The 21,529-nt window shown below is 39.4% G+C and overlaps 1 protein-coding gene across 1 annotated transcript in view; it reads left to right on the forward strand.

Moving 5' to 3' along the window:
- slc10a1 (solute carrier family 10 member 1) overlaps nucleotides 1-21,529 on the forward strand; it is a 36,404-nt gene that overhangs the window by 14,436 nt on the left and 439 nt on the right. The window contains exons 3-5 of the mRNA XM_067417512.1: nucleotides 7,868-8,072; nucleotides 16,729-16,907; nucleotides 17,039-17,238. Of these exons, the coding sequence (XP_067273613.1) occupies nucleotides 7,868-8,072; nucleotides 16,729-16,907; nucleotides 17,039-17,238 (584 nt within the window). The remainder of the gene's footprint in view (nucleotides 1-7,867; nucleotides 8,073-16,728; nucleotides 16,908-17,038; nucleotides 17,239-21,529) is intronic.

Below are 21,529 nucleotides of genomic sequence, written 5' to 3' on the forward strand. Positions count from 1 at the left end.
CTTCCTAGAGCTGAACTCTACCACAAACTGAGCGATCGGGGGAGAAGGGCCTTAGTCAGGGAGTTGACCAAGAACCTGATAGTCACTATGACAGCATTTCTCTGTGGAGAGATTAGAACCTTCCAGAAGCAATTATCTCTGCAACACTCCACCAATCAAGCCTGTATGGTAGAGTGGCCAGACATATGACAGCTCACCTGGAGTTTGACAGAAGGCACCTGAAGGAGTCTCAGACCATGAGAAACAAAATTATCTGGTCTGATGAAACAAATGTAACTCTTTGGTCTGAATGGCAAGCATCATGTCTGTAGGAAACCAATCACTGCTCATCACCTGGCCAATACCATCCCTACAGTAAAACATGGTGGTGGCAGCATCATGCTGTGGGGATGTTTTTCAGCGGCAGGAACTGGTCAGGATTGAATGAAAGATAAATGCAGCAATTTACAGAGACATCCTTGATGAAAACCTGCTCCAGGCCGCTCTGGACCTCAGACTGGGGCGAAGGTATATCTTCAGAACCCTAAGCACACAGTCAAGATAACAAAGGAGTGGCTTTGGGATAACTCTGTGAATGTCCTTCAGTGGGCCAGCCAGAGCCCAGACTTGAACCCGATTGAACGTTTTTGGAGAGATCTGAAAATGGCTTTGCACCGACGCTGCCTATCCAACCTGATGGAGCTTGATATGTCCTGCAAAAAAACAAAAGGAGAAACTTCCCAAAAATAGGTGTGACAAGCATGTAGCATCATGCTCAAAAATGCTTGAGGCTGTAATTGATGCTAAAGGTGCTTCAACAAAATACTGAGTGAAGGCTGTGAATACTTATGTACATGTGATTCACGAGTTCGCACTTACATATAATTTATGGAGAGTGGTCTGGTAGTTCTAGTAAGGAGGGGGGTAATGTCACATGTAGCACTTCTGGTGTTTTGTTATTCTGGGCATGTTCTCCTGTCTTTTGTCTAGATCCCACCCCCCTTATCTCGTTATTGGTTCATTTGCCTCACCTGTGTTCCCTCTTGATTTCTTTCCTTAATAAGTTCCTTGTGTTTTTTACTCCTTGTCTGATCGTTGTTCTGTCTTGTCTACGCCTCCAGCTGTCCCATGTGATTCCTTTTTGGAATGTTTTCAGTGTGTTTGGTTATTTCTAGCTTATGTTGCCCCCACGTGTGTTTTGTTTTGTATTTATGTTTATTTTTATAAATAAATCTTAATTGACCTGCACTTGAGTCCTTGCACCAGTTTTCCTTTGTTTTAGACGTAACAACTCCAAGTTGAAACATCTCAAGGATGATCAGTGGAAACAGGATTGCCATGAGGTCAATTTTGAGTGTCATGGCAAAAGCTGTAAATACTTATGTACTCGTGATTTTTTTTCTTTTCAATACATTTGAAAAGATTTCAAACATCTTCTTTCATCTGGTATTATTCGTAGAATTTTGAGGAAAATAATGAATGTAACATAAAATACGGAAAAAGTGAAGTGCTGAATACTTTCCAGATGCATTGTATATGTATAATATATATGCTATATTATACAAACAGAGCTTTAATTTTCAAAAAAATTGAACATCCAATTGTAATTATTTCATATACATTATACATATTTGTATATATAATAACGATGTGATATGGTAATATATAGCTAATGAAAATCCTAGATATAGTAGATTGTAGTTGCTAGGGCAATGATAACAGTACCGGTATCGACCCAATTGTTCTGAGACCAATAACCGATAGCTACCACACAGTGTGTACAGTGCATTGCTTGTGATAAGCAGACAGAGAGCAGAATGGATATATCAGAAAGTTTGTCACAAGCTTGTCGAACACATCCTTTTTTCACACACATTGCTGGAAAGTTTGTAGTTTGGTCGGATTTGTCAATAGCAAATAAAGTAAAACAAGGCACATATTACTAAGTATAAATGAAGGTAAAGAGAAACTTCTGTTGAATGCTTTTGATTGCTTATTGTTCCCTTGTTCCACATTCTCAGTTGGATTAAAACTAGTATATGTGGGCCAGTAAAAACTCGATCTGTTATGTGACTTATTATTATAACGAGTGATTTATTATCATAACGAGTCTCAGACAGCGTTTGAATACTAAACTAAATTCTCTTTCACGTCTTATTGCACTTGAACTAACAAATTCACACAAATTGATCTAAAAACACCTGTATTAGCCTGTATCCTAAACATAGTTTGCAATGTCTTAAGTGAATGTAAAAAGTAAAGATATAAAACGCAAGTTTAGCAGTAGTTATTTGATTTGTGCATTCATAATAGCTTAATAAATATGCTGCTGTGTTTTTAAAGTTAATCAAACAAAGGACAAATAAATCATTGCTTCTGACTGAATTACTTTTCTAACTTTTGTAAAAAAAAAAACATCTATATTTCATTTATACAGTGAAGACTATACAGTGTTATTTTACATTTGATTACTTTATTCAAATTTTGTACCAGAAAACTACTGTTAGACCTACCTGAAAATCAGAAAATCACTGTTTATTTAACTTATATATATGTTAAATTGAATTTCTTTGTGCTATAATTGGAATTCGATTTTTTGGTCTTATTTTATTACTGACTGTTTAAAGGTGCACTATGCAACTTTCCGTCCACTAGAGGGCGCCTATTCAAAACAAATGCGTAGTTTGATGACGCAAAGTTTGAGCGCAGTATCTTGGGACATGTGGTCTTCACCTCACAGCCGGTGGAAAATAGGACTCGGGCAGAAATCACGTTCATGCATACAGTTTTTAATGTTACTGTAGTGTAAAGCAGAGCAGGGTCGAGTGTTGTGGAGCTGAGCATGGCTGCTGGAGAGATTGTTACACAAATACCCGCCTCGCAAACACCGGGATGTTTATCATGACAGGATGGGACACATTCGCTGGGCGCCTGCAGTATTTCCACTCTTCCGGTTATGATTATGAGGTAATGCAGCTCTGTTTATCATATTAGATACATTTAAGTGTGTTTAAAATGGTGTTATGACGTTACTCCATGCGTTCACTTATTCACACTGCTAAGAGTAAAGCTCTCCTGCCAAATAAAACCCGAAACCGAGGGTAGTGCAGATATGACGCAATTGACAGGTGACTTCCTCAGACGCTATGCTGAAACGTCCCGGTCTTTAGTTAAAATAGCAATTTTCTCACAATTTACAAATAGTTGGAAACATTTGGGATATTGTAGGTACTCAACTGAACAAAATATATAACACTGGCCTAGTGGTTTTTGGATATTTTACTGCAAAAATACTACATAGTGCACCTTTAATTGTCTTCGTTTTATGTTTACATTCATTAAGCTAGTAGTGTCACAGTTCTCTGAAAGAGGACTCAAATGCAGGAATGAGTGATCAGCGGTTTATTAACAAGACAGCTGACAAAGACAAGGAATGGTGAGGAGGTGAACAGTCCAAACAGTAGGCGGATAAGGAACACAATCACAAGCAAAGAGCAGCCACTATATCCAGCTCAAGAAGGTTGTAGACTGGAGAACAGTTCTGTCAGAGCATTGAGACCAGAGGATACCAGCAATGGCCAGGCAGGAATCCTAGGAGGTATCTTAGGAAACACACCAAACTGTTGCTAGGCCAAGAGAACAAGCTGCCAGGGAAGCTCTGCTTTCAGGACCGGTAACAAGGCAGGACCAAAAAGCAGTACTCACAAAGCACACGTAGTTAAAATGTGTAACGAGCCAGCAACACATGAGGGAAAGAGCACACATTATAAAGCGAGCAGAAGACATGAGGAACTGCTGAACACACTCACCCTGTGTCCCAATTCGCATACTATCCATACTAAATAGTATTCGAAAATGTAATTAATGTGTCCTAAATCGTAGTATGCTGAAAAGAGTACTCCAAAGATACCCGGGTGGTCTAATATTTCTGGTCAGAATTCGAAGTGCAGATCAATGCACACTCCTAATGCCTGATATTGCCCACAACCCATTGCGAGTTAGACAAGGATTTGATTAGAATTACAAACGCGGATAAAAAGTGTTAAAAACTCCAAACATGATGGATGTGCAAGTCAGACGGTTAAGTAGAGAGGTTTAGATAAAGGTTTGAGTGATTAATTATCAGTATTTAACCTGACAAAAATATATTTATTCAGTGCTATACACATTGCAGCAGCATTGTGAACTTTCGTAATGATACGTTTGGCCATTAACTTTTAAATGCGTCATTATATTTAAACTGCAAACACACGAGAAGAGTCTTTGCATTAAAGACCCACACATGACAAATCAATGTGCGGCTATATTTGCCTCCGATATGGTAGGAGTTTAAACTGAATGTGGAGGATTTGAACTGACGAATCTGACGATGATTGACAGGGCAGATAAACGGTGACAGGATACACATAACTAAGCGATGGAGTCTGTTAAAGATGACGAAGTAGTATGTCCCGAAGCTTGCATACTTTTCTGCTACACACTCAAAAGTATGTACTTTTTCTTCACAAAAAGAGTACATACTTTTAGGACGTAGTATAAGTAGGTGAATTGCATAGACAGTAAAAGAAATGGACAGAGCTATCCCATTGACTTCAACAGCGGAAAGTGAGGTCAGTAAAGGAGCACTCGTTTCCTGATGGCTGAGCGAACTGCGCAGGCTCAGACTGAGCTTGACGACGTAGATGTGACGTAAGCAAACTGTCTGACAGCTGTAGGTCTTCTAGTAGTTGTGGAAAGTGAAATGTGAATCACGTTGTTTAAATATTTTCTCCCGTTGCTTTTGGCTCACTATGGGCTTCTCCCGATTCTTCTCCCTTGACTTTATCAGACTGTATGTCTCCATGTCCCCCCGACTGTCTCATAGACAGTAAAAGATTGCCTGCGAGCGTCTCCTCAGGTCTATAGGGTAATTTCTCAACTGTGCGACAGAGTCGAGTTGGTTATGACGCAATCGTTAGCCTATTTTTACAAAAACAGCTTCTACGGGGCGATAGTGTAAGATACAAGGTAACGGAGCCTTTTATGCATTGTCGTGTTTCTTTAGAAATAAACAATGGACAAATGGAGTCTTTAAACGCTTCAGATGTAAAGTTATTCACTGTCAAACTGACTCAAAAATGAATGGGAGTCAATGGGATGCTAACAGCAGGTGATGGCTTGGTTAGCAATGGCAGCCCCTAGGGGTGGAACGCTTTCCGAGTGATAGATTACCCCCTTGGTGAATTGGGACGCAGCACCAGAATACAAATAAGGAAGGCAAGATGTCTCGTGCGCGCTGTTGGCCAATGGAGGTCGCCGTCAGCAACTGGTGGTGGCCATCTTGTCACAGGCAGCTCGCTCACTCGTAACAGTGTGTTTTAATGGTGCATGTACTTTTAAATAACCATAACTTGCTCAATTTTCAACCGATTTTCAAACTGTTTTGTTTGTTATAAATGTCAGAGATGTAGTTATGACACTACATACTTATGAATAATTATAACCATGGACTTCAATATGAAAGTAACATTGAACAGAACAGATAGCTGCAATGAATATACATACACACAAGGTATTTATGTTAAATCAATATATAGGCTACTAAAACTGTGTACCGAATGGCAACACGAGAAATGATATATATATTTGTGTCTATATGTCTCTATAAGCATATATATATATATATATATGTATATATATATATATATATATATATATACATATACATAAAAACATATATATATATATATATATATATATATATATATATATATATATATATATATATATATATATATATATATATATGTTTTTATAATAAGAATATCACCATTATAATAAAATAATTTGTATTTTTGTTTTATTAAACAAAAAAAACATGCAAACTAAGTTTATTTTAACTAGACAAAAGATTGGTTGTCATAAAATCGTTATTGGTGTCAATAAAACCTATATAATTGAACAGCTCGATTGTGGTCTCAGCCCCCTTGATAACGTGCATGTAAATTAGCCATGATACACAAGCTGCACGATTAAGTCATTTATCGAAACGAAAAGCTGCAATTTCAACGTGTTAAAGCATCCAGATTTGTAGCCATGTTAATAACGTTTGTAAGAAACCAAACCATTTGTAAATCCGTCAAGATTTCAGCGAGATAAGAGTATTTATGTTCGTACAGATCACTCATCTTACATCAGGTTCCACAGAGCCCGACAGAAAGCTTGTCTGTGACAAGATGGCCGCCGGTGATGACGATGGTGACTCCGCCGTAAGACATCTAGCCCTTATTATGGATATCTATGGTGAGGACACTCAAAAGGAACAGTTGAGCACACAGTTAGTGAAATGAGGACTAAACAAGGGGGTGTGGTAAAAGGAAACAAGGAGGTGGGATACAAGAAGCGCAGGGCAAACACAAACCAAGGCTGCGTCTGAAACCTGGAAAATGCTGCCTTTGGAGGACACATTTGAAGGCAAGAAGGCATCAAGCAATGTCTGAATCTAATGTTTGCTTCACTTCCTGTCTCCTGAGATACCTTCATCTGATCAATTTTTGAAAGCATACATATATCTTTCGCTGCATTTGATATTGAGCTGGGGGGGAAAGATGGCATCCGAAAGTTGTGTTTGCTGGTCAGTTTGAGTGTAAATTTATTTTTTTTAACCAATATTTTCCACTTTTGAAGTAACTTCTAGCGAGAAATGACTAATGTAGTAATTAAATATGTGTTTAGTTCTCACCAAAGCTCTCTCTATTTTGCTGTAGCTCATTAAACTGTTACACTGCCAGAAGTCTGTTTCGTGAGGTGCCTTCATGCACCAAACGCTGCCTTACAAGCCATTGTCTGATAAGGCAGCGAGGCAACGAGTCATCAGCCTAGGTTTTCGGACGCAGCCCAAGACAGAGACGTGTTCAAGCACAACACAAACAAAGACATGCTAAACAATGATAAAACAGACAGAGCTGTCAGAGGAGTTTCTGCAGTAGATTCAAAACTGTAATAGAGAAGTGATATATCAATGGTTTCTAGTTCTAGACCTTTTATTTATAAAGCACATTTTAAAACAGTCTGAGGACTGACCAAAGGGCTGTACAAGTCAGATAAACACAACAGTAACCTAAGCAACACATAAGAAATAATACCATCAACATCTTTTAAAAGCTAAAGAAAACAAATAGGTTTTCAAAAGAGATTTAAAAATTGATAGGGAGAGAGCAGCTGTAAGTTGTGCTGGCAGGCTGCTCCACAAACTAGGTCCCTACCGAAACATCTAAACATTTGAACTACTCACCTGACCAGGCCAATAGGAAAGAAAGAAAAAATCCTTAGCTTTGAGCCCTGCTGAAGCAGCTCTTAATATCACAGTGCAATTAAATGAAAGATAAAATATGACAGAGCAATCAAAGATTTTAACATTTAAACAGGCGTAATTAATAATAAATAAACTGAAGGAAATATATATTGTATAAATATATATTATATAGTACCAAACAATAGTTTCTGTATTGGTCTAGTTCTTGAAAACCAATACAAGTATCGGTGCATCCGTAGTAGTTGCCCAATGCTTAAGTCATGCAAGTCAGGCACAAATAAAATGTACATACTTGGTGCCGTTTAAAGACATGCTACAGATCCTGTGGATTCACAGAATTACACTGAACCTACCATAAGCTTCTTGTATTTTTCCAGTGAGCTAGTGAGTATACTGAGACCAAAAAATAGACTGTATTGTTCATATTAATGTGAAAACAGAAAGAAAAAAATGTTAAGAATGTATTGTCCTTTACCTGAACACCATTATTACATAATTGAAGTGTTGTTGTTGGATGGGTCAAATCAAAACACAGTTTTTTAGTGTGTCTGACAGATATTTCTTAATTTGACATTTTTTCCCCCTCTCTCACAGTATTGTTATGACTACATGCTCCACAGCACTGGGATTGGGTATGATGCCCCTCCTGCTCTTCCTGTACAGCCAGGGTTTCCCAAACCTGGTGCAGTATGTTCCTTTCACTGGCATCATTTTTGCCCTGATTATGATCCTGGTGCCCTGCGGTATTGGGGTCCTGATCAACTACAAAGTGCCCCGGTATTCTAAGATCATCATCCAGGTGTGTGTTAATTAATACATGGACACTTTAACAATTTCTAGATTGTAATAAATAAAACAAATTGCAATGTATTGACAGTGCACAGGCTTGCATTGTTCCTACGGCCGAATAACGGTCATGCTAATATCCTGAAAACAGCACCAGGTCTTATGTTTCAGGGTGTTGTGCTCCCAGGTTGATATATGGCAAATAATAAACACATGTTCCCCAGTTCAATGGTCTGTTACAATACATTAAGTAAAACTCCCACGACAACGAGTGTGACTATACCAGTTATGTTGAATTTCATTTTCATGGACATTTAGTTTGTTTCCTTTGGTCTAGTTTCCTGACATTTTCTATTGTAATAGAGATTAGTGGTCTGTGCCCTCATCATTGCTGGTTCTACTAAGCCCTGAATGGTCTGTGCCCTCATCATTGCTGGTTCTACTCAGCCCTGAAACGTCTGTGCCCTCATCATTGCTGGTTCTACTCAGCCCTGAATGGTCTGTGCCCTCATAATAGCTGGTTCTACTCAGCCCTGAATCGTCTGTGCCCTCATAATAGCTGGTTCTACTCAGCCCTGAATCGTCTGTGCCCTCATCATTGCTGGTTCTACTCAGCCCTGAATCGTCTGTGCCCTCATCATTGCTGGTTCTACTCAGCCCTGAATCGTCTGTGCCCTCATCATTGCTGGTTCTACTCAGCGCTGAATCGTCTGTGCTCTCATCATTGCTGGTTCTACTCAGCCCTGAATCGTCTGTGCCCTCATCATTGCTGGTTCTACTCAGCCCTGAATCGTCTGTGCCCTCATCATTGCTGGTTCTACTCAGCCCTGAATGGTCTGTGCCCTCATCATTGCTGGTTCTACTCAGCCCTGAATGGTGTGTGCCCTCATCATTGCTGGTTCTACTCAGCCCTGAATCGTCTGTGCCCTCATCATTGCTGGTTCTACTCAGCCCTGAATGGTCTGTGCCCTCATCATTGCTGGTTCTACTCAGCCCTGAAACGTCTGTGCCCTCATCATTGCTGGTTCTACTCAGCCCTGAATGGTCTGTGCCCTCATCATTGCTGGTTCTACTCAGCCCTGAATCGTCTGTGCCCTCATCATTGCTGGTTCTACTCAGCCCTGAATCGTCTGTGCCCTCATCATTGCTGGTTCTACTCAGCCCTGAATGGTCTGTGCCCTCATCATTGCTGGTTCTACTCAGCCCTGAATCGTCTGTGCCCTCATCATTGCTGGTTCTACTCAGCCCTGAATCGTCTGTGCCCTCATCACCACTGTCCCTCCTACCATAAATCCTGTTATATCACCCTGTATGGATACTGTTATCATTGCTGTCCCCTCAGCTCCACCAGAGACCTTTGGCCTTAAGGCTACACTGGGCTCCCTCGTCCTCCAGCTTCACCTTGGTCAACTGTCCCCCTTCCTGTGGCATGGACCAGCCACTGCGCTCGGTCTCCCCACCCTTTCAGCTCCACATTCCCGGCGGGTTTGATTGGTCCTCTGTCGCACCCACTCTCACTCAGACCTCGGGCATCCTGGTAACCCCAGACTCTCATCACTGCTGCTTCGCCTCTGTCTCCAGAACCATCTGCATCGGTCGTCCCCATCTGCTCCCCGCCGGTGCTCACTCCATCATAGCTTATCCCTCCATCGAATCCACCATGGACTTTCATCCTAGTTGTGCTCTGGGTCACCACCTGGCCACTCCTCCTATCTTTGCCTCCCTTGATGATACCACTATCATCACCACCCTGGTTATTTCAGTTATGGCCCAGTATTGTTTGTGTTATTTTTGATACACTCGGTATCATTCTGTTTGGAAGCTACCTGACTTCTGTTTCAAATATATCTACTCTATTTTGAAAATCTAACCATCTTTTTATTGGACCAGAAGCGGGACCGTGACACTGCTTTTGTTCAACAGTTGAATAAACAAGAAGCTAACAATATGTGGGGACATCTTTTGTTCTTGATCACACAAAATTCCTGATCCCATGGAGTGTTATTGCATGAAATGACTAGATTTTTCATACCAAAGATATGAATTTCATGCCATTCATACCAAGGATAACTAGAATGATGTTTCCAGTTGCCAACATAACCTCAGTTCACTGATTCCATGACACTATGGGGAAACACTTTTCTCCTAGAAATACTGAAGCCTGATTGCACCCAATGCCATTCAAGTACACAAGTAGGGGAATGACATTTCCTCAGAATATTTCTACTGAATAAGGAGATTACAGCAAACAGTGCTCGGCATATGCATCGCAAATGGCCCTAAGCGAAGTGTCTCACAGTAGAAATAAAAATAGTAGAATAACAAGTTGCAAAGCATCATATGTCTCACAACAGTATGCCTCCAGTGTTAAAACAATGCAATGAGGACTACCAGACCAGTGTTTCAGGGGTTCGGGGTAAATGGGTTGGCTAAACTGCGGCAGCACTGGCACCGCATTGTTATGATAAACGTAGGTTGAAACCTGGTTGAAACACACTGCACTGGTTTCCTCCATGTAGATACTTGACCACCAGGTCATTCCTGTCAAAGACTGACAGCGAACCTCGCTGTGAAACTGAGGCAGATTAACTAACGTTGGCGTGCTGTAGGGATGGGTATCGTTAAGTTTTTAACGGTATTACTACTCTTACTGCTTATCGATCCGGTAAGAACGGTATCCTTATCGGTTCTTTTTGTTAGACTTTATTATAAAAAAAGAAAAACTAAGAAAATAATTAACATTGCTGTTTATTTTGCTATAGATATTTTACATGTTCAGATTATAAAGCAATGTTTAAACAAAATGAATATTAAACATCTATCACCAGTGCATTTGTACAGGCATTTTTTATTTATATATGCATACGATAAGAACAAGAAACAAAGTACAAACAAATGGTCAAATAAATACAGTAAATATACAATAAAACAAATTTACAAATAAAATACGGTGCTTTAATTTCAAGAAGGTCTACTAACATTACTGTTTGGGTATAATCTACAAAAGACATCTATCAAATATAATATAACACTGCATAGTTTTCACTGTACAAAAATAATAGATTAAGGGTGCTTTCACATCTCTAGTTCAGTTCATTTGGTCCGAACCAAGGGCAAACAATTATACATTTTTGCATTTTTCAGCTTTTTTGGTTCCTTTTCACACCACACTGATTGCTTTGGTCCGAACCAGTTGAAACGAACCAAAACACAAGCACGTGACAACATCCACATCACTCATTGGCCATGGCGTATTTCCTAAACTGCTTTTCGATTGGTCAGAATTTACGTGTGGGAAAATTCCAACAGAAGAGGCAAAGCCAGCAAACTATAATAACATTATGGAGAGACGACTGCATGGGCTAGTTTTGTCCCTGACCATAATCTACTACACTGTGTGTATTTACCACAGTATGCAAACCATACATTTCTATAATGAAGCGCAGATGCGACGTGAAAACAATGTTCTAATGCACTGAAACGGCAAGCGGATATCACTCGTCACTTCAAGCGGAGGCGTGCATTAATTATTCTTAACTGACGTACTCATCTTCCCGAAAATATTTCCAACAATCTATCAGGTAATAATGTCATGCACACAATGTCAGCGCAGCTAACTACGGCAGCTGGTTAAGTCCAAAAATTATCAGTACTTTTGCAGTTGGTTCTGTTCGAGGTAGGATCACGTTCTCACCACTAACGAACCGCTCCAGAGTTCGTTTGAAAGCGTACCATGACCTCCTCTTCAAGGAGGTCTCGGTACGCTTGTTTGGTCCGCTTTTGGTGCGCACCCGAGTGCAATTGCTGCAATTGCAAAGGGGGAAACAAACTCTAGTACGATTCAACCGAACTAAATGAGGCAGGTGAGAAAGCACCCTAATTCTTTTTAATCTATTACTAGCTGCGAGTATCTTTCTCTTCGCCTTTTGTTTGATTCACATTAATGACACAATAGTCAGGGTTATTAGACGCTGCCCCTTTAAGACCGAATGCAGATCTCATAATATTCATAATATTTTCTCCCAACTATTAACGCCCATTTAAGATATAAACTGTGTTTAAGTGAATACTCTCCAAGCGGTCATTTTGACATAGGCTATTTGTTGTGTACGTATTTGATGGTTTAGACGTGCACACAAAGCCTATAATGTGCGAGTTGCGGTCGGTTTCAAAGCGCACAAACATAAACTGCCTTGAACTTGGATACTCTTGCATGGATTATTGTGCTTTTAATAGCTCTATCTATTTATATAACAAAAGCGTTTCACAATTTAGCAACAGTAGAGACTGCATTTTACAATAATCACAGATTGTGTTGATTCTGGCATAAGTTTGGGGTTTAGGTGGAAACAATGCTCACAGCTGTGAAGGGAAGGAAGTTGCGCAAGACGGAACGCTCATTTTTGATTCCTGGCAACCAAAATCTAAAATACAATTAGATTAATATCACAGGACTGAAGTGTAACCAGACTAAACTTTTGTTGGCCATCATCGTCACTCATTAACAGGGACTGTGTGTCGTACGCGCTGTATCCGCATGAGATAGTCTCTCTCTCTCTCTCTCTCTCTCTCTCTCTCTCTCTCTCTCTCTCTCTCTCTCTTTTGCCACTAGCAAGAATCTAACACATGGTTTAATATTATTGCTTATAGAAACGCGCAGCAATATAGAATTCGCAATATTACGTCTATAATGCAATTATAAATAGTAAGTGCATTTTCTTCATTGCTCTAGTAGCGACAGCAGAACAAAAGAAAATCCTGAAAGACTGATATTGAAAGGGAACTATAACATTTTAAAATGTATTCTAATTTTATGAGAATAGCATCACACAGCAACTATAATGACAAGATAACATTGGAATCACTTTCAGAGCGATTTTTTTTTATTTTTTTTATTTCAGCTGATGAATGACAAAACCATTGACAGCTAATCAGAATCCAGTCTGTTTTAAAGATCCTGAGCCTATAAAGCGAAAGAAGACATAACTGCAGTGCATGTTCTTATGAAAAATAAGTTATGTTAGTATTTTTCTTTTAAACTAAAAAAAATCTGTCTCCTTTTTGTACTTCTCAGAAATATACTTTAAAGACTTCTCAGAAATATACTTAAAATTGCACTTAATTATACTTGAATTATAATGATTAAAAAGTCTTAGTATATTTGGCCTATACTTGTACTTGTATTTTGATCGGGAAAGTATAGTTGGCTTCTAATTGTGTTTCACGAGTTCACACTTACATCAATTACATAGAGTAACTTTTATGCGTATCTGTCCGGGGAGGGCTCCGGGCTCGGAAATTTTGCCCGAACCCAGAGTATCCAACACAATGTAAAACGCTATGCAAGCTGACTGACCCAAAATCCCCAACTGAATGAGGGAAAGTCAAAAAACCTTTAGAGAGACCGACACAGGCGGGCTTCATAAGGAGAATGAAAAGAAACGGAAGAGTCGGTTCGTTTGAACACCTGACCGGACATAGTCGGATCTATGGTAGAGTGTAATGGTGCTTATGAACGATTGAGTATAAGCGGAACACAATATAAGCAATCGTGTTGCCAGGGCTGCAGATAGAGCCCTTAGACGGAGAAAAGCCAGCAGTAAAGTTGGGACCTCCAAATTGTAGAATCTGATAAAAGTGGCTGGAGAGGCCCAGCCTGCTACCGCACAGATATCTTCCATAGAAGAGCCACATGACCAAGCCCAATACGAGGCCATGCCTCTAGTGGAGTGAGCTTTAATGGCTGAAGGACAGGTTAGGTTCTAGACCTATATGCTAGTGAGATCTATCTATCCACTATCGCGTCCACTATCCAGTGTGAGAGTCTGTTTCATGACAGCACAAACCTTAGTGCGGCCACCGAAGCAATGAAGAGCTGATCCGACTGCCTGAAGGGGGCGGAGCGCTCTAGATACAATCTCAATGCTCTGACCGGGCAGAATAGGTTTGCGTCTTATTCTCTGAGATGCGGGTAAAGGAAGCAGTGTAATGACCTGATTACTGAAAGGGGTTGATAGCACTTTGGGTATAAAACCATGCTTCGGTTTGAGCACAACCTTGAAGTTTCTGGACCCAAACTCAAGACAGAAAGGGCTCACGGAGAGTGCGTGTAAGCCACCCACTTTCTTAACCGAGGCCAAAGCCAGCAAAAAAAGCGGTTTTGAGTGATACGTGCTTCAAGCTTGTGGTCTGAAGTGGTTAGGAGGGGGGACCCTTCACGGCTTCTAAAACCACGGCGAGGTCCCAAATAGGGACTGAGGAAGGGGCGAGGTGGGTTTAATCGCCTGGCTCCTTTAAGAAAACGTACAATAAGATCACTTTTCTCTAGTGAATGTCCCGCGATCTGAGCGTGGTTAGCTGCTATGGCGGCGACATAAACTTGGAGCGTGGAGGGGGAACGACCCGCGGCCATTAACTCTTGGAGAAAGCGAGCAGTTCCGCCAGTTCGCATGAGTGTGCATCAATATTTCCCGCAGCACACTGATTAGATAACCACTGACCACTTCAAAGCAGAGCTGCCTGATAGCGGGGGCTCTAGTTTCCGAAATAGTGTTTGTTATTTGTCAGAGAAGTTTCCGGATACCCGTTGATGGGCCATACGTGGAGGACCCACAGCTCGGGACTGGGATGCCAGATCTTTCCTTTCGCCGGCGTGAGGAGATATTTCCTTAGCGAATGGGCCATGGGGCTGTATCTGACATCTGAATCAGTTCGGAGAACCATGTGCAGTTCTTCCAAAGTGGGGCTATTAAAAGCACTGTGGATACTGTCTCCCTGATCTTTTTGATGGTTTGCAGCAGCATCACTATCGGAGGGAGCATATAGAGGGAGTCTGGGCCAAACATGGGCCAGGGCGTCCCTGCGTTTGCAGAAAAATACTGGGAAGCGAGTGTTTTACGAGCTGAATTGTTTGCGGGTGAAGAGACCGTTCCCCTAGGGGAATGGGTCCTCTGGATAACATGTCTGGACCCTGATTCAGAATACCTGGCACGTGAGCCGCCCTCAGGGAGCTCAGATTGTGCTCTGCCCATAAAAGGAGATGCTTAGCCATGCAGTGAAGAGAGTCTGATCTCGGCTGCCCTGGCGATTTTATGTACGTTACCAAGACGTGGTGGTTCTTATAACATAAGCCGCTCGTTCATGAGTCAGTGATATTAGTATACCTACTACATAAAGTATATACATAAAGTAAAACAGCGTAACTGGAGTGATGTATGACGTTGGACGATACGTAAGCAGTTTGAACTGCGAGGCATTAAACTTTCCCTGTAAACTGAATACGGGTGACGGTCTGGCAGATGCTAAGTATTTTACTTTATAACAATTTAAATATGGATATTTTTCTTACACAAACGTATCAATTCACTTCAGAAGGACTTTATTAACTTCTTTAGGCCATGTGGAGTAATTTAATAATGGATGGATGCACTTTTTTGGCCTTAAAATGTTGGGCTGCCATTCACTGCCATTATAATGCTTAGATTAGCCAGGACATTTTTAAATATAACTTCTCTGAAATCATCTGAATGAAGAATGTCATATACACCTAGGATGGCTTGAGGGTGAGTAAATCATGGGGTAGATTTCATTTTTGGGTGAACTATCCCTTTAACCCTAAACCTAAATGAAACAAGCTCCACCCATTTGGCCCATTTAGCTCTGCACTGAGCATCACTTGGGAAAAAAAATCCCACAATCAAATAGACTTGAATGCGGAAACACAGACATTGACTGTTGCTCAGTGGTCCAAAGTACTTTTTTCGAATTAAAGCAAATTTTGCATGTCATTTGGAAATCAAGGTGGCAGAGTCTGGAGGAAGACTGGGGTGAAGGAAATGCCAAAATGCCTGAAGTCCAGTGTCAAGTATACCCACAGTCAGTGATGGGCTGGGGTGCCATGTCAGCTGCTGGTGTTGGTCCACTGTGTTTTATCAAGGGCAGGGTCAGTGCAGCTAGCTATCAGGAGATTTTGGAGCACTTCATGCTTCCATCTGCTGAAAAGCTTTATGGAGATGAAGATTTGGTTTTTCAGCACGACCTGGCACCTGCTCACAGTGCCAAAACCACTGGTAAATGGTTTACTGACCATGGTATTACTGTGCTCAATTGGCCTCCCAACTCTCCTGACCTGAACCCCATAGAGAATCTGTGGGATATTGTGAAGAGAAAGTTGAGAGACGAAAGACCCAACACTCTGGATGAGCTTAAGGCCGCTATCGAAGCATCCTGGGCCTCCATAACACCTCAGCAGTGCCACAGGCTGATCGCCTCCATGCCACGCCGCATTGAAGCAGTCATTTCTGCAAAAGGATTCCAGACCAAGTATTGAGTGCATGACTGAACATAATTATTTAAAGGTTGACTTTTTTGTATTAAAAACACTTTTCTTTTATTGGTCGGATGAAATATGCTAATTTTTTTAGATTTTTGGTTTTCATGAGCTGTATGTCAAAATCATCAGTATTAAAACAATTAAAAAGACCTGAAATATTTCAGTTGGTGTGCAATGAATCTAAAATATATGAAAGTTACATTTTTATCATTACATTAGGCCTATGGAAAATAGTGAACTTTATCACAATATGCTAATTTTTTTGAGAAGGACCTGTATATGAATTATAAGCATGCTCTGCAACTATTTTCCTGTTTTACTCCCTGTTGGCTTGTAGGTTGGGTTGATGGTGATGCTGATCTCCTGTGTTCTCATTGGTGTTTTTGCTGGTATATCTGATGGAGGAAAAATTTTCACAGTGCTATCTCCACAACTTATAGCCATTGCAGCATTGATGCCATTGATTGGATACATATGTGGATATATCCTGTCCACTCTGTTCAGGATGAATGCACCGTATGTATGTCCACTGGAATATGAAATTGTATTGGCCAAATCCATTATTAAGATATCAACCAATTGATTTATTTTTCAGTCACAGAGCATTTTCATAAGTTTGATGTTCATTCGTGTCCTTGGGTCCTCAGTTGCAGACGGACTATTTCTATGGAGGTAGGCTGTCAGAACATCCAACTGTGTACCACAATCCTGAAGATGGCCTTTCCTGCTGAGCTCATTGGTCAGCTGTATTTCTTTCCTGCCATCTACATTGTGTTCCAGATAGTCGAGGCTCTTATCTTCCTAGTCCTGTTCAGATGCATTCAGAAGCTGAGACCATCTCAAACAGGTACATGAAGTCCATTAAACTTGTGAAAAAGAAAGGATACCCTATTGAATTAAATGTTTTAATGTATCAGGAAAAAAATCATCCTGGTCCTTGGCAGGTATTAAAATTAGGTAAATACAACCGCAGATGAACAACAACATATGCCACCATGCCAAAATAGAAAAGCCATGGGTGACAAACTAAGTACACCCTTACTGCTTCCATGATAATTAAAGGGTTCTCCCAAAAATGAAAATTATCCCATGATTTACTCACCCGCAAGTCATCCTAGGTGTATATGGCATTCTTCTTTTAGACAAACACAATCGAAGTCATATTAAAATGTCCTTGCTCTTCCAAGCTTTATAATGGCAGTGACTTTTGGGTCATTTTTGAAGTCCATAAAATCATAACTGCTCCACACGGCTCCAGGAGTTTAATTAAGGCCTTCTAAAGCGAAGCGATGCAGTTAAAAATGCATATGCTCTGACGAGCGTACACTGTAAAACATTTTCCTGTAAAATAACAGTAAAGAGCTGGCAGCAGAGACGCCAGCAGTATACCGTTATTTTTACGGTATTCATATGTAAAATGACTGTACAGTACATTTACATTTAATCATTTAGCAGACGCTTTTAGCCAAAGCGACTTACAAAAAGAAGCAATAGAAGCAACGAAACAAACAAGGCCAACAACCTGTAAGAGCTGTAAGAAGTCTCAATTAATTAGCACAGTACACAATATTTTTTTATATTTTATTTTTTTATAGCCATCTACATCTACAATACAGTAGTAGTCTACCAGAAATGCTGTATATGTCTGTAGTCACACTGTTACATGATTTCACAGTCTAATACAGTAAACTGTGAGAATTAAAGTAACAACCTAAACAATATATTTTCAATATATAAATATATATTATAATTTTCAAATAATCACAGAAATATGCTGCCTTTTTAAAAATATTTATTTTATTTTTTACTGTGTATTAGAATCACAATAAATGTAGCAGTTTCCTAAAATATCAGTCTTTATTGCAATCAATATGAATTGCAATTAACTTCAGTATTCTCAGGGCTATAGGGAATTGCTTAAGATATGCATTATTGTGCATATTATGGAAAATAAGCAATAACTTCAAAATCAAATACCTTTATTCCAAAGAACAATGTCAGCATGAATACAAAAAATGGAAAAAAATAAAACAAAATCCTGTTGGACATTTCTAAGAGATTTCTAGTAGTAAAAAGAGCCTAGCAGTACCTGCTTTAGACTACGGCAATAAAGAGTTAGTTCACCTAGAACATGATTTACTAACCCTCAAGTCAGTATATATGACATTCTTCTTTTAAATTCTTCTTTTCATTTCAAAATGCTTACGCTACGTCTGATGTGCGTAACTGGTGTGCAATGTCAGACGTAGCGCAAGCGTTTTGAACTGCGAGAGGCGCAATACTTTTTTCATAAACTGAATACGAACGGTGATTAGCCTGAAGCTAGATAATTTACTTTATAAAATTTTAAATATGGATATTTTTCTGACACAAACGCAATAATTCACGTCAGAACGCCCTTTTTAACCCGCCGGAGCCGTGTGGAGCAGTTATATGATGTATATGTGCACTTTTATGGACTTAAAAAAACAGAACAACAATCTCTGCCGTTATAAACGTCTGCAGTATTATTCCAGATTATTGTCACTGTCAAACAGCAACAACCAATCATAATAATAAATAAACTGTAAAATCACGAACATACAGTATACACTCCAAGCTAATGCTTAGAAAAGTTAATAATACCAGTTCTCTTGTGGTTTAATGTGGTAAAGCCAGACTGTCAAAATAAAGAGAGCGAGATTAAAGAGCTCACCGATTTATATCAAAGTTCCATTAAAAGTCAAGGAGATTCTTCAGTAGCATGGCGACACGTCTCAAAAGACTTCTTCTGGACGACCATACCGTTCTTCTTGGAGACAACCTTGCCCCTTTTGGCCTTTGTCCCTTTCTCTGGATTTATACCAACAAAGCACCTGAAAAAAAAATAGTCTAAGATCAGAGTGTTGCAACAACATGCTTTCAGTTAAATGCTTGTTTTGTTTTTTGTCTTTCTTCATTGCACAAATAGAGTGGACTTAAATGACATATAAAAGTGACATCAAATTAAATTATATTAAAGTCAAGTCAACTTTATTTATCTAGCGCTTTTTACAATGCAGATTTTTACAAATTTTTACAAATTTTTACAATTTGGATATTTACTTTTAAAAAAATTACATACATATATATTTTTAATTATTACAATATAGTATATAAAGCCTGTAGTCAAGCAAAATACCATGTGCGTGGCTTGAAATGTACAGTACTAAAACAATTTTATGCTGAAAAAAAATACAAACACATTAATTTAATTGTATATATCCATATAATGATGACAAGTAATGAAGAGTTTTTACCTCTAAATGAATTCCAGAGTGCAGGGTCCCTCATCTTGAAACTGAAGGTTGAATGTAGTAGATTGCAAATACAGCAGTAAGTCCCATTGGAAATGTTGGTGTAATGCCGTGTAAGAGATAACACGGTCCTCAAAGATGACCGGACTTGCCCAGTTGCACCTGAAACTTCAAGTCAAAGCATATATATTACCGTGTGTAAATGATATACAATGTGTCTATCAATGAATCTAAATGAAATATACTAGGCAGTATCAGACTAGGACTTGCAGGAAGACTAAATTGTCTCAATGTCATCTGAAGTAGCAGACACCTTTAGGGAACAAATACATTTTTCTTACCATGGTAAGATTTTTAAGAAGAACAATTATAAAAGGTCAATAATTAGTAAACACTAGGTGAGAGCAACCTGCAGGCGAATGAGGTAGGCTACCTACAGTCAAACTACTAAATAGATTTGGCAATCAAAAAATTATGGGTAGCAATTTTATTTTTTACAGATATTGGGGGAGTTCTACTGCAAATGTTACCAAAATTAAACAAAAAAAACCCACCCAAAAGTAATATTGTTTTGGCTATTCAAATCTGAGCCTCACTGTTAAACGAAATGTTCAAATCCCAAGCAAGATAAGCTCCTGAGCATCAGTTTGATATCAAACATTATTTGTGAAATGAAAAAGATTTCAATTACCGTTTATTTTGTAGATGCAAGACCCGATAGAGGTGGATGAAGAACACTCGATGATATGAAGCACGTCATTTAAATTTTGTGTCCTCTTCTGGAAAATCTCCTATCCAAATATTGTTTCCTGAAGTCTCCCCAGGAGTTAATGGCACATTATTTCTAGGTTTTATTAAAGAAAATTGTCCAAAAGCAGTAGCCTCGATTTGTTGTATCAAACTTCTGATCGTACTCCAAACTCCACAGTCAACACTCAGTTTCCAAAAAATACTGTTGTGTACTGTAATTTAAAACATTAGCATACTGTTTAGGGCCTCTTTCCTGTTCCTCCAAATTAAGCAGCCCACAATGCATTGCTAACTACAGTATTAAACTGTTTAACAAGAAAACAGCATTTTAGTGTTGAAAATTGGCTGTCATCAGACATGGCCTAAGCATTTTGAACATTTTGAAGTGGCAGTGGATTTCAGAATTCCCCTTTCACTACAGATCACAGAGGCTCTAACAGCTAAAGCTTGGCCAATATAGGGTCATGCAACAGGACAGTGATCACAAGCACACCAGCAAAACTACAACAGAATGGCTGAGAAAGAAAATAATCAAGGTGTTGCAATGGTCCAGTCAAAGTCCAGACCTAAACACGACTGAAATGTTGAGGTGGGACCTTAAAAGAGCTGTGCATAAACAAAAGCCCTCAATGAACTGAAGCAAATTGGTAAAGAAGAGCGGCCAACATTTTCTTTAAAAATGATTCAAAAGAGTGATACTGTCATAAAATGATTCCTTCAACTTATTGCTACTAAAAGTGGCTTTACAAGTTTACACTGTCAATCCAAATCTGTTTGGAATCCGATATAAAATTATAGACATCCACACTGTAAATAGCAACTATTCAGATCCGATTTGTGTGTCCATGTAGCTCCTTTGTTTTCAGTAATATCTGCTTTTGGCATAGCAATGACATTGCATTGGTAGGCAATAAGCCAAAATCAGCAACTACATCCACAACATAGAGGGGTTTGCTTCCAAAAATAAATGATTTAAAACATTACATTGTGCAACCACCATGTACTACATGCGTCTTCTAGCCTTTGTTTTTCACCCATGGCTTTTCCATTTTGGCTTTTTTTGGTTAAATAAATAATGCGAATGCAATTCTGATGTTCTGATACATAAAACTA

Source organism: Pseudorasbora parva, chromosome 15 (assembly GCF_024679245.1).
Source record: "Pseudorasbora parva isolate DD20220531a chromosome 15, ASM2467924v1, whole genome shotgun sequence".
Classification (NCBI taxonomy): Eukaryota; Metazoa; Chordata; class Actinopteri; order Cypriniformes; family Gobionidae; genus Pseudorasbora; species Pseudorasbora parva.